General features: G+C 34.3%; 1 protein-coding gene across 5 annotated transcripts in view; it reads left to right on the top strand.

Moving 5' to 3' along the window:
• LOC117173278 (helicase SKI2W) overlaps positions 1–15194 on the top strand; it is a 306484-nt gene that overhangs the window by 213636 nt on the left and 77654 nt on the right. For all 5 annotated transcript variants that reach the window (XM_033361754.1, XM_033361757.1, XM_033361756.1 and 2 more), the window contains exon 7: positions 2724–3008. In XM_033361754.1, coding sequence (XP_033217645.1) covers positions 2724–3008 — 285 coding nt within the window. The remainder of the gene's footprint in view (positions 1–2723; positions 3009–15194) is intronic.

Here is a 15194-nt window from a genome sequence, read left to right as displayed (position 1 = left end):
AGCTATCTAAGGATGGTACTATAGAACGCCACCTCAAGGTAGGCCTAGTGGCGCCATCTCTTGGTCAGGCCGGAAACTTATCAATCCACCCTCGTATAAACTTCATATTCAATTCTCAAATTTTCATAAGTTTTCCTTAATTACCATTCTAGACTTGGTCGTAAAATTCATTTTTCAAATAACTGTTTAATTTCTGTTAAAAATGCGTGAATATCTTGTTTTTTCCTGATTACAGGATTTTATTTCATTTTTTACTATCTCCGAGTATCTTTCATTTAAATACGCGTCTTTAAATTCTTCGATAAATTGGTCCAAATTTTGCCAATTATTATTTTTAAATTATTTTTAAATTATCATTTTCAATTAAATTATTCTTAAATTTAATGGGCCAGTTTGACATTATTTGAACAGGGGTCTGTATCATTTCGAAAGGAAAGAGTTGCTGGAATGTCATGCGAATTATTTAATATTATCTCCTCTCTTTCTCTATCGGTGTCTCTCTTTCTATCCATAATACCTTGCAATTCTGTTTGGAATTGAGGCAAATTTAATTTTTCAATAATTGATTGCTTTTGCATTGGTTTCGGTAAGGAGTATCAGTCTCCTTGGCCGCTGCTTCTATTATTTGTTATTCGTTTTCTTGCACCTGTTAACACGTGTCTTTGCTCGTTAAATTTTAAATTTGTTTCTTCGAAATTAATCATATTTTGTATATTTTGTGACTTATTACTTTCATTGAATAAAGTTTTCGTTGTAATTCAAATTCTTTTCGTTGTAATTAAAATTCTTTCCATTTGATCATTTAAATTTTTTATTTCCTCTGAAAGTTGTTTTATTTAAATTTTTTCGTTTTTATTCTCTTTTAAAAATTAAATAATTTTTCTGCCCCATTCTAAAATTTATTATTACTTTCTAGAAATTAATCTTTTTCAAAAGTTTTATCGTTCATTTTCGGGTTTTCTCTTTCCTGCCTTTATCTCTATTCGTATTCTTTCGCGACCTAATCTTGCTTTCTTTGCTGTTTCTCTATCTATCCTTTTTCTTGGAATTGCACCTGTCCGTTAACTTGGCTGTGCCGCCTTTCATTCTAATTCTCTATTTCGTACTGTTAAGAATTCTAAATTTCTTTCTAATTCCTATTTTCTTTTTCGACCAACTGATTATCTCTGTTTGCGTGAGTCATCGATGCTTGTGCAGTTTCTTCATCAATTAATATTTCCGGAACCATTCTGGTCCATCTATTTTCTTTGACACTTTCTACCGGATTTGCCATTTTTGGAATAACTTTTTTTCGGATCTTGAATGCATTCGATTTTGGTATTTTTCACGGTCTAGCTCAGGGGTTTTTTGAGTCACATCAGTCTAGCTGTGATTACGCGCGCCAATTTATGTGACTGACGCCTCTCGGCTTCTACTTCGTATAATTTTCGTTAAATTTTTGTCTAGTTTTTACCAACTAGTTTATCCCCCTTTTTATATCTTTTTAATCCCTTTGATTTCTACTTATTTTGTATTTAATTCTTGATTAATAAACGCTTCGCTTATCCAATCCTGTTATAGGGAGTACGGATAAGGTGTTTTTTCTCAGGGTAATTTTTTGTTTGTTGAAGGTGGCAGAGCTTGCGAGCACGCAAAGTATACCAACTATTTTTTAACGAACATATATAACTGTCTACCCGCACTCTTTCGATCTAAATACATTTCTACCTGCACTTTTTCTAAAAATCAATAAAAAATTCTCAAACAACAATTTCAACAGAATTCTCTAAAGGCCAATTTTTACTTTCTGACAATCACAAAAATTTATATAGTTTACGTATAAAAATTCCTATCTTGGCACAAATCCATAATTGATTTTAAAAATTCATCATTCGTTTGGATTTCTGTTCTCGACTAAGGAAGATTTGGGATGGAGTGTGTGGAGCTGCTGGTCCACGATCGATGGTAAATCTCGCCGGTAATCCCCGAGAGTAGGTTTTGCCGTGAGCACAAGACTGAATGCTCGGTGCCCAGGTTTTGGCTATTAGGACTAGGAAGTTGTGCTCTTCCCACTCCTAGTCCTGGGTTTGCAGGGTTATATGATTGTTGGGTAATTATAACTTTTTTATAATACCGATTTTAAATCCAATCTTTAAAATGATGTACGAGCTTTTTATACTGCGTCTGACATCGAGTTCCAAATTTTTGCCCCTAAAAACCTTTCAGATTGACGATCATATACGTAGATATACGACGATCCTCACAAAATATTGGATTTGCAAAACTAATTAAAAAATATATATTATTTTGCCAACAGTTGTAATGTGTAATCATATAAATCTAATACATGTAAGAGCTGAAATACTAGTCGAAATCACGAACGTTACCGAAAAAAATTCACGCCTCACCTGCATTATTATATTTTAGATTTGCGCTCTTCAACGTAAATAAGTACATAACGTTAAAAAAAATATTGTAATTCAAGCACTTAACCCCAAGCTTCGAATCAACGGGATGACTTTTGAAGACCCCTGTTCTAGATGATTCCTATCAATATTTCTACAATTTTCAAATCAGAAAGTAAGTTTGTTCCCAATGTTGGCTGTCAGAGAAGATGTTTCTCTCGGAAATTTTCTTAATGTTCAGTTGGAAGCTAATGGCCCAGGCTTTGAGCTAATTTGCTGTTTTTTAACGGTCTACGATAAATACATATATTTCCTATATAGTGAAATCTTCTTTTTCAGGACAAATTGCCTGTGGTTGTTTTCGCACTGTCGAGGAATCGTTGCGATAAAACAGCAGAATCTTTACAGCATCAAAACGTTGAATTAATCACTTCTTCACAAAAGGACAATGTGAAAAGTTTCTTCAAAAAGTCAATAAAAAGACTAAAAGGGTCAGACGCACAGTTGCCCCAGGTTCTAAAAATAGAAAAGCTTTTGGAACACGGAATTGGAATTCACCATAGTGGAATTCTGCCCATTTTGAAAGAAATCGTGGAACTACTATTTCAAATGGGATTGGTGAAGGTATCGTTTAATTTAGATAGTAAATTTTCTCAATACCTTATTTATAAGTGCTACAGAGACTTTAGGATATATGTATAGTATTAGATACGTGATCATCTGCGAAGAAAGGGTGGTAGGTTCATTTTACAGGAGGAGCGATCGAAGACTTAGCTCTGCATAGAAATTCCATTACTCAATGCTGCTGCTGTACTACTTTTTCTTTCAAACGAGAAGTTCAGCGAAAAAAGTTATGATTTAGTATCTGCAAGAACTAAAGTGAAAAAATTTGATTTCAATTTAAAAAATCAAAGAAATTGTTCTATTCGTGTCCCCTTTCTTCTTTTTCCTCTTATATTTTCTTAAAATATTTTCTAAATCCTAATAAAAAATCAAATATAATTGTCCTGATTTTTTTTCACTAACAGATTTTATAATTAATAGTATAGAAATATTTATTTTCAAGTAAAACTACAAGGTCTGGCGTTTTTTGACATAGAAAATGGTATTCGCGTGTATCACTTGAAAGGGAAAACTGAACTGAACTGAACACTTCCGATGAAGATTATGCATTTTCAAACATAATTGTCAAGGTCTTAGCAGCCGTATTTGTAACTTTCATTTTCAAAAACGATACATGTGCATATTACTTCTCAAGTGATAAAAAAGCCAGACCTAATATTTTTAATAAAAATCTATATTTCTTAGATAATATTTATCAACTCTGACTGTAGATTAGACACGATATATTGGTTTAACAATTCAATAATAATAAACCTAATTGGGACATCAATATTGGATCCTAGATGAAAATTAACTAACACTTGAAAATTTCAATTGCTTACCTGCCTCAGGTGTATAAACGCAGCAAGCGTCGCAATATTCGAGTTCATTTTGAAAATTCAAAAATGGTTGATGCAATAAGGCCGAGAAAAATTGTAAAACAGAACCGATATGACTGAACATTTCTGTATGTGTTTTAGAAGGCACAAAATCAGGTGTATGGTGTTGTTATAGAGTTCTTCTTTTACCGATATGTTTAGTAAAACCGATTTTTGAGCCGCTTCCAGTACGTTACTAACTTTCGAATGCTCGAGATGTTGAGTGCATCTTGTATGCACATTACCGACAGCTGAAATAACCATGTGATGAATAGATACATGTTTTAAATTCCTTTATATTATCTATTTTTCATGTCTTAGCATACTTTATTTGTGGATCTTGGTTGTATAGTTTTTCTGGGCGACTGGATCATATCTTTATGAAGGCATCTATTCTTTTAGAAGTACTAGTGTAGGATAAGTTGTTGATCTACAGTGCCCGATACATAATTACGTCCGTGCGTCTTCTCTCTGTGAGCCGTTACGCAACAACCATTAATCGTCTGCCTTATGGATTTTTTGGTATATGTACACGTTCGGCATCTGTTAACTACATATTTATGTAACACGTGCTTTTAATAGTTTCTGGTGCGAACAACCCTATTCTGAATCGCTATATCATGAATTCCTTCGTGTTCGGAAGCAGACGGCCTTTTTCAGCCAGATATTGGATGGATCTCTGTCCACTTCATGCCGTTCTTACGTTTTGGGGTGCTCGCCGTGGATATCGTTTTTCTTCCATTGCGGGTTCTATTTTTTAAAAGTCTACATGGTGATGTTCCAGTATATATCATCAGTCACGGACGCATTTTTTGTAATTCAATCAAATGATCCGATAAGAACAGTATGCCTAATTTGAAAAATTAGGCAGTCTGTTTTTTTACGACACATTCTACATGCCGAGTCTGTGATAGCTAGGGGGGAGGGGCGGGTGCTTAACTTAAGGTGGGATTCTGACCACCAGAGCCTCAGTAAAAGTTAAAAAAAATCCAGGGTGAACGGCTGAGGCATGGGACCACGGACCTCTAACGTAAAGTTAGAATTAACAATTTATGAAGTCAGAATCAGCAATTTCGTCTACGTAATAAGACTGTTTCGCACTTTTCAAGACGCAAATGGTAATATAAATTTGAATTGCGAGTAAAACTCAGATGACATAAAAGGAATCGCCAATTTTCATAATTATGGCTCGCGAATCCAAATGGTGATATTACTGATGTTCAAGGCGCCATCTGAGGACAAATTTAAGGGCATATAGTCAAGATCCGTTTTACAGATAGTGCTGTGAATCGCAATTTTTTCTTCTGCTGGTAAAATAGTCTCCAACCTCTATAACTTGTGACTCATACGGTTTTTTGAAATCTACAACTCCCCTATCCCCTATATGTCGTGGTAGAACTACCCTTTCAGTCACTGAATTTTTGTGGTGCATTCCGTGTTTCGCCATTTCTATGCGGCGATTTTGTTTAACTTTTCAAGCTAGGTGTTAGACCATTTGATGAGTCCAAAGGAGTACATGATCACAGGGATGGCATATGTGTTGACTGCCCTGTTTTGGTTTGCCGAGTTGAGAAAACTCTTCATAATCAATCTGAGTCTCGTAGTGAAGGCAATCTTTAGACTTGTCTTAACTATCGTATGCTGAATACATTTAGATTCAAGAATACCCAGGTATTTATATGATTCGCCTGCAGCCATTGCCTCGATGCCATTTTCGAACACGTTCTATAACTCTGGGGTCCCTAATTACACTCTGACTAAATGGACTGTTCTGCATTTGTCTAGTCCGAACTCCATGCGGATAACATTTGACATCGATCACTTGTTGCAGCTTGTGGGCTCAAGTAGCGTACAGCTTTAGGTCATCCATGTGCAGAAGATGGGTCACTTTATGACCTTCCTCATTATCATGAATTCTAAACCCATGAGACGTGCTATTTAGTATTTTGCTCAATGGGTTCAACGCTTAACAGAACCCGAGTGAACTAAAGGAGTCTCCTTAAAATAAACCCGTCGTTAAACGTACTGATCTAATTCTCGTTTGTCCATGACCAAAATACTTGATTCTTGTACCCCAGAGCCTCATCGCATGACTTAGAAAGTCCGTAATACGTGGGCAGATTTTATAAAGTTTCGAGACTTCAAGCAAATAGTCATGCGATACGGAAAGAAACGCTTGCTTGTAGTCAGTGCATGCTATTTGCAAGTTCCTTTGATGCTTGTGAGCTTGATTCTTGGCAACAGCGTCTATAGTGACTAGATCTTTACAGCATTGCTAGTTTTTACATCCTCTTTTTTGTTCTTCTGTGAGTATTTCATTCACGTTGCAATGAGAATATACGTTATCTGCAATGATAGCTGTAAGACGTATATAAATTGTTGGAAGACAAGCTATCGGTCGATATTCAGATAGATTTTGAGCGTCTACTTATTTAGGTAACATATACGTATTACCCTGGAGCATAAAGCCTGGCATCAGATATGGGTGTTCAATGACCTTCTGAAAACAACTTGCCAACGCAAGATGCACACTCGTCAGGTACTTATACTAGAAGTTGTGCACCATTTCCGGACCTGGAGCTTTCCAGTCACTTGCCCTTTCCAAGACCGCTGAAACATCTAAAGCTGTGATGGTTGTCAGCTGCATTTTAGGGCTCTTGCTTGCCCTTGTTTTCTCCAGTTTGAACCACGCAGTGTCCAAATTGCATCTTTTCATTTTTCCCCAAACACCCGACCAGTAGTTAGTCATATCTTCCAATTAAGGGACTTTTCTTGTACCGACACAGTCTGGCAGTAAGAACATAAAGTCTCTGCCGTTGGGAGTTCACAGTATCATCCAATATTGCTGGTGTTAATTTTTTGATGTGCCGAGGGTGTATGATTTTAGTAACATGGTTTATCAGCTTCCTAGTTCTATTTACTTCTTTATACTTGGTTAATCGACTTAATTTGCACCATACTTTGCTGACATTCATATCTAACCGGATCTTCTATGTTGGATCTCGATCCCTTGCTGGGACAAAAACTGCATCTGCAGGTCTATTTCTGCGGCCTACCGTTCTCTAACGTTTGACGCAGCTGCACAGTATATAAGATTTTGCACCTTTGACGCAGTTTATGTTACGTTCAAATACGTAGGTGAAACCTTGCTGTTGAGGTGTTCTATTAATGCACGTAGATCATTTGTGATGTTCATTTTGGGCGAAGAATGCCTTAGTGTTGGTTCTACAAATCTGAACTCTAGTAAAGAATTACCAAAACTCCTTTCAAGGTGCTACAGTTTTTCTGGGTTTTCGCTATCCACATCATCGCTATTAATATCCGAAAGCAATCTGCTTATAGATATTGAGCGTTTTTGATCTGCCAGATTCTGCTCATTAATTTTTGTGGCCAGCTCTCTTGGTATTTAAATCAGAAGAGTCTATGATGTTCTGTCCTCAAACTTTGCCCAAATTTCTCTGCCAACAAATAAAGGCGCATAACATCTCTGTTCATTTGGTTGGTTCATTTTCGTCGCTTTTTTGGTTTTAGAACCTTTGCTGCTGCCTCTGGTTGTATAAGGCCATTCACCTCTGGAGAATGTGGTGGTATTGGATCATCAATATGTTGAGGAAGAACATCAAATGCTCCTGCTTGACGGTTTGACGCGGTTTCCTTTAACTGATATTCATTGCCGTCGTTTTTCCACGCCAAATGAACCTGTTTTTCAATCTTCATTGCTCAGTCTTCTGTCACGTGTAGATTAGTTCTGATGTCCTTCACCTTAGCGATAAGATCTCGTAGTGCGACTTTCTATAAATTAGGATACTTTGCAGGAAATTTCGTTCTTAAATTGTATTCTTATTTCATTTTCGTTTCAAACTTCACACTTTCGTAATCGAGTTGATGTTCCACTGCTTACCGTTTGTCGCAGATGTTATTGCTGGCTAGCTGTTTAATTAGTGATATCTGCTGACCATCGCCACTGTCCCGCATACTGTGGTCGCTAGCTGTGGCTTCAGGGGCACCCCGGCGATCCCCTTGAAGCAACAAGTGTTTCAAAACCTTTAATATACTCTCCATTTTTTATTTATGGTTTTTAGTGTTCTTCTTAATCCCTCTCCTCTTCGTTATCAGTCTATATGGCATGGGACACCCTATCAGTAGTCAAAGTCATGAGAGGAAAGCTCAAGCCCTACCGCGAAACCAACACGAGACCACCTTCGGTAGGGTCATTATAATATATTTAAAATGTTGTCACAGACTTAACCCTAGATGGTCACACTTCAGTAGAATATCATATAAGTCACAGTGGGTGAATTTCACTCTAGCTCCATTAAATATTGTAACATACCATCAAAATTGAAGTAATTAACAGATTCTGAGAAGAGTTTGAAAAATTGTTTGCGTGAATTTCACCCATGGTGATCATCTAGGGTTAAGATGGTTACTGCCCAACATGTCGAACGCATTTTTGATTAGAGTTGGATTTTATTTGATTATTTTACATGGGGCTGTCCCAGTATATATCATCAGTCACGGACGCATTTTTATAATGCAATCAAGTAATCTGAAGAGAGCAGTGTGCCCCGACATATTGGACAAAGCCTGGTTTTAACGCCATCAAGGACGGACTGGGTTGCAGTCAAGTACACGATTGGGGGACCTACAGCTTAAGGTGGGTTCCGAACCACCAGAATCCCGGTAAAGGTAGATATAAAAATTTCCAAATGTACAGGCTTAGGGATTGAACCCCGGACCTCGGTGGTGAAGTCCGAGCGTCTAACCAACTGAACCACCGATTATTATTATTATAGGCTTATATTATTATTATAGGTAGTATAGATATTATTATAGGTAATATAGATTATTATTATCGGTAGCCGATTTTCAAGATCCTAGGCTATATCACAATGAGTTGCCTATCCGAGCTCTAGATGTGCTCAAAGTGACTTAAGGTCCGCGAATCGCCCGAGGCGTGATTCACAGAGCGGCTACTACCATAAGTCGTTACACAAAGAAAATTTGAATATTTCATGCATGTGCCGTTGGTCTAACTTTGGAGATAATCCTTTCTTCTTTTCCTCTTGAGATAGACGTGTGTTATTATGAATTAATCTCTTTTAGATAAAAATTCAACTTTTTTGTTGAACATTCTTCTATTTCGGACATAAAGTTCAATCTTTGCATTAATAATTCGGATTTGAATTTTTAAATTTTGTTATTAAATTTTGCGTTCCGAATTAATCTCCTTTGGGTAAAAATTCAACTATTTTGTTGAACATTCTTCTATTTCAGATAGAAAGTTCGACCTTTGGATTAAAAATTCATCTTTAAATTTAAAAATTCTGCTTTTAAATTCTGGGTTGAAAATTAATCTCTTTTATATAAAAATTCAACTTTTTTGTTGAACCTTCAAACAATTTTGGACACAGAGTCCGATCTTTTGAATTTAAAATTCACCTTTGAATTCGAAAATTGTGCGTTAAATTCCTTGATAAGAATTAATCTCTTTTGGATAAAAATTCAACTATTTTGTTGAACATTCTTCTATTTCGGACACAAAGTTCGATCGTTTAGATGAATAAGCCACCTTCGAATTTCTGAAATCTGCTATTCAATTCTGGGTTAAGAATTACACTCTTTTGGGTGAAAATTTAACTATTTTGTTGAACACTCTTCTATTTCGGACATGAAGTTCGATCTTTTGGATTAAAAATTCACCTTTGAATTTGAAAATTCTGCTATTAGATTCTGGGTTAAGAATTAATCTCTTTTGGGGTAAAAATTTTACTATTTTGTTCAATTCTCTTCTATTTCGGACATAGAGTTCGATCTTTTCGATTTAAAAATTACCTTTGAATTAAAAATTTTTGCTATTCAATTCTGCGTTACGAATTATTTTCTTTTGGGCAAAATTCAAATTTTTTAAAAATATTCTTCTGTTTGGAACAGAAAGTTCGATCTTTTGCACTAAAAATTCGCAATTGAATTTGAATATTTTGCTATTCAATTCTGGACTACGAATTAATCTCTTTTGGGTAAAAATTCAACTATTTTGTTGAATATTCTTGTATTTCGGAGAGAAGAAGTTTGATCCTTTAGATTAATAATTCACCTTCCAATTTCAAAAATCTGTTTTTAAATTCTAGGTTAAAAATTAATCTCTTTTGTATGAAAATTTAACTATTTTGTTGAACTTTCTTCTATTTTGGACAGAAAGTTCGATCTTTTGAATGAAACATTCACCTTTAAATTTAAAATTTTGCTATTAAATTCTGCGTTACGAATTAATCTCTTTTGGTGTAAAAATTTAACTATTTTGTTGAATACTCTTCTATTTCGGGTAGAAAGTTCGATCGTTTAGATTAATAATTCACCTTAAATTTTCAAAAATCGGCTATTGAATTATGAGTTAAGAATTAAACTCTTTTGGGTAAAAATTTAACTATTTTGTTGAACCTTCAACTATTTCGGACACTAAATTCAATCTTTTGAATTGAAAATTCATCTTTGTATTCAACCATATTGCTTTAAATTCCTGGCTAAGAATAAATCTCTTTTGTATAAAAATTTAACTATTTTGTTAAACATTCTTGTATTTTGAACAGAAAGTTCGATCTTTTGAATTGAAAATTCTCAATTCAATTTGAAAATTTAGCTATTAATTTCGGGGCTACGAATTAATCTGTTTTGGGTAAAAATTCAACTATTTTTTTAACATTCCTATATTTCGGTCAGAAAGTTCGATCTTTTGGATTAAAAATGCACCTTTGAATTTGAAAATTTTGCTTTTAAATTCTCGGTTATGAATTAATCTCTTTTAGATAAAAATTCAACTTTTTTGTTGAACATTCTTCTATTTCGGATAGAAAGTTCGATCTTTTGAATTAAAAATTCACCTTTAAATTTAAAATTTTGCTAATACATTCTGCGTTACGAATTAATTTCTTTTGGGTAAAAATTCAACTATTTTCTTGAACATTCTTCTATTTCGTACAGAAAGTTCGATCGTTTATATTAATAATTCACCTTCCAATTTCAAAAATCTGTTTTTAAATTCTGGGTTAAAAATTAATCTCTTTTGTATGAAAATTTAACTATTTTGTTGCACTTTCTTCTAATTTGGACAGAGTGTTCGATCTTTTGAATAAAAAGTTCACCTTGAAATTTAAAATTTTGATAAAAAATTCTGCGTTACGAATTAATCGTTTTTGGGTAAAAATTCAACTATTTTGTTGAACATTCTTCTATTTCGCACAGAAAGGTCAATCGTTTAGATTAATAATTCACCTGCAAATTTCAAAAATCTGTTTTTAAATTCTGGGTTAAAAATTAATCTCTTTTGTATGAAAATAGCACTATTTTGTTGAACATTCTTCTATTTTGGACAGAAAGTTCGATCTTTTGAATGAAAAATTCACCTTTAAATTAAAAATTTTGCTATTAAATTCTGCGTTACGAATTAATCTCTTTTGGTGTAAAAATTTTAACTATTTTGTTGAACACTCTTCTATTTCGGACAGAAAGTTCGGTCGTTTATATTAATAATTCACCTTTAAATTTCAAAAATCTGCTATTGAATTATGAGTTAAGAATTAATCTCCTTTGAGTAAAAATGAACTATTTTCTTAAACATTCTTCTATTTGGAACGGAAAGTTCGATCTTTTGCACTAAAAATTCGCAATTGAATGTGAATATTTTGCTATTCAATTCTGGACTACGAATTAATCTCTTTTGGATAACAATTCCACTATTTTGTTGAACATTCTTATATTTCGGACAGAAAGTTCGATCTTTTGAATTAAAAATTCACTTTTGAATTAAAAATTCACGTTTGAATTTTAAAATTTCGTTATTAAATTCTGCGTTACGAATTAATTTCTTTCAGGTAAAAATTCGTCTATTTTGTTTAAGCACAAGAAAAATAGCTAAAGAGTTCAACACTTCAAAGTATTTGGTTAAAAAATCTAAAACACTGAAGTCCATCAATACAATTTTACAATGATGATATAAAGAGTCAAATGATGTCATTAGTGAAAGAGGTTATTTCGGTAAAAAATAAAGTTGGTAGAAGCAAATCCAAATATTAAAGTTTCTTTTAAAAAAGTTGTGTGTTTATGATCGAAATATTGTATTCTTCCTGTAGCGTCTGGTACTCACTCTGTATGCGTCTGTACCATGCATCAAAATTCAAAACTCTTGTCAGATATTATAAATATTAAACGGTTAACTGAAAATACAAACATTCCTCTATCGAACAATAAAGATTGTGTTGCAAAAATAGTTTGTCCTCAATCAACGTCTAATTGTCATATTGACAAATGTGATAAATGCCCTGAAACTAAGGAAATTCTACTGCTTCTACTACGTAAGCAATTAAGGGCATGTGATACTTAGAAAATTATCGATTTTACCAGTTTTATGTTCCCCCGGTTTTTCTCTAGAATAATAAATATTTTGTCTTAAAAATTTGGGTAATGACAGCGAACATGCTAACGAACGTCCCTGCACACTTTTTTGTCGGTTAATTAAAAAAATTTTAATTTGGTTAAATTTGTTTAATTTCCATGGCGCTTAGGAATTACTATCGATTTAGCAGTGCTAGATTCCCCCGGCTTTGTTCCTAGATTAATAAATATTTTGTCTTCAAAATCTGGGGAATAATAGTGAACATGCTAAAGGACGTCCGTGCACACTGTTTTTGCCTGTTAATTCCAAAAAATTTGATTTTTCTAAAAACGTGTGTGTATATTTCGAGGTTATGTGTGTTACAATTCTCCCGAGCGTTATTGTTTGTAGGCAATCTAAAAAGTTTATTTCATAAATAATTTCCAAATTATCGAAATGATAGAACTGATAAACCACGTAACCTCAAAATAATGCACATGCGTACAATTTTTATTTAGCACAATACAATTTTTTGTTTTTATCCCCCAAAAAAGAGTCCGGAGACGTCCGTTATGATATTCTATAGCATCTCCGAATTTAGTTTTTAAACATTTTCATTTTTGTGGAAAAAAGCTGGGAGAACTGTACCCGATGGACCACACGATGAAGTATCACATGCCCTTAAATGATTACCATGTTTCTGATGTAAAATGCTCATTGTGGACCGCTACTAACAGAGCAAGGATAGTTACACAGTCCTTGAGTGTTGGTGACTTTTTATCCGAATTAGAGAGCAAGTTAACATTTTTTTAAATTTATTTATTTATTGCAAAGCAGCAAACACAGTTTCTCAAAGAAAACAGGACAAGCTTGGGTTAGATGAAGCACTTGTAATGTTTCATTTCTCACAAAATTATGCTTACGTATTGTTACACTACTTTTATTCCACTTGATAAGAGCATGCACTTTCTTACATGAATTTATATGACTGAGCCCCAGAGACAATTTTCTCTTTGATATTTGTACTTATTTTTAGCGATTACTTGTATCGACCTCTCCTTCTTTCGAATTCACATCGAGAGATTTTGGATCGTTCGACGATTTAATGTGCCCTGTTCAGAAAGTTGGTACCGAGTATACACATCGGCACCAATTCTGGTAGGACGATGAACCGGAAACGAATTAATCTATTAGACATAACTATATAAAAAGAGACTTCATCTACTACATGAGGTTCCCAATCGACGCTAAATTGAAACTCACTCTTTTCTAATCTAAATTCCTGAATCTTAAAATAATTCTCCAGCACGAACCCTAACGTTACATAATTCTCTCTCGTCTCAGAGTCTGCAGTCGCTCTTAATTGGAAAATATTCATTTTTCTATTTGTATCTTTTTTTTTTAAATTTATCTTTTATCTAGAGAAAGTGGGTTGACGAAAGCGAGAACAGATTTGCTTATGGATTATCTAATGATAGTTGAATTTTTCGTGTTTTGTTATATTTATTTTTCATTTTATTAAAATAAACGCAATAACGCCAGCTACCTGTTTGACCCTTCCCCAGGAAAGGCTGTGCTTTTAAATGAGAGCTAGTTTTATAAACAGTCGTCCACTCCGTGCAAATTCTGGTGCAATATTTGCGGACGCAGTTTCTTACGGTTTTCCTAAAAATAATTAATGATATTTGCGTTTCAAAATCACGCTTGATTCAACTACCTCTTAGTACTCGAAACATCCTTTTTCAAAAGAAACATCTAAGCGCATCTTAGACATTTTACTAATCTCCAAAATGAGCTTCAATATTCACTTTTATAAAAAGAAACCAATTGATTATGCTTTCGCAAATTATTTACAACCAGCACTCTTTCTTTTCTATTACTAATTAGATGAGTTCCCATAAGAATCAGTAAAAGATCTAATTGATAGTGTTACGAACGAGCGTCAGTTTTTATTCATGAATCGATAATTAACAAAATTGGCCACAACACTCTTAGTGTCTCCAAGATCCCAATCCCCATAGAGTGGTAAAGTTAGCACCCTTGAATTCCCATTAAATGGGTAAAAGAAAGGTGGGCACATTGGCACTCTAACTTCACTCAATGGTATTGTGTCCCGACATGTCACAAAACTGTGGGAAGCACTAAAAGTTTATTTTTGTAAAAATTTTCCAAACACTGAAAATTTCATAAAATTTAAAGTATTCAATTCAATATTAAAAGGAAAGGATATCGCATCCAGCCTTTCATTGAAATCACCCTGGCTACCAAGATTCTTGAAAGATCTCTCGGTATTCCGATAATTCCAAGAGCCGAACGCAGTACACCTCGCCCCTAGCAGTGCTTTTCGTCGACTGATCGTCGTGCGTTCTCCAACGATGATAATGATCCCGTTCTCGTGGACTCTTGACCCCCACCTTGTCGACAGGTTGCGCACGCAAAGGCACCTGTTTCGCGTAGCAGTTACTTATATTCTATATCAGCGATTCCCAAACTTTTTTGCAGTTTTCAGGGAGGGGCAGGGTCGCCATCCTACCATTTTTTTCCCTCTTCTAGAACCCAAGGGGGATACTTGACTGTGGGTCATGCGGGAGGTTTTATGCTTCACGCGAGAGAATAAGAGCCGGTTGAGAAAAATTAATATGTCTTAAAATGTTAATAAATTAAATTTTAATTAGTTGAATTAATTTCCTAATCTGATTTTAAGCAAATGAAAAGAAAGTTGATGAAATCGGTTAATATCTTCAATGTCAGTAGACAGTTTTTGTAATTTTGCATGTGCTTAAAGATGTGCTTAATTACTCGAAATGTTAACCGATTTTCATCAACTTTTTTCATTTTCTTAAAATTGCATCAGGCAAATGATTCAGATAATTAGAATTGAATTGAGCCACGTCTTTAGGATTTTAGTTATTGAAACAGCCTTAAATCGCATGGCAATGAAAGGGTTCTCATAGCGGG

Source organism: Belonocnema kinseyi, chromosome 5 (assembly GCF_010883055.1).
Source record: "Belonocnema kinseyi isolate 2016_QV_RU_SX_M_011 chromosome 5, B_treatae_v1, whole genome shotgun sequence".
In the NCBI taxonomy this organism is placed as follows: Eukaryota; Metazoa; Arthropoda; class Insecta; order Hymenoptera; family Cynipidae; genus Belonocnema; species Belonocnema kinseyi.
This window is presented reverse-complemented; position numbering and strand designations above follow the sequence as displayed.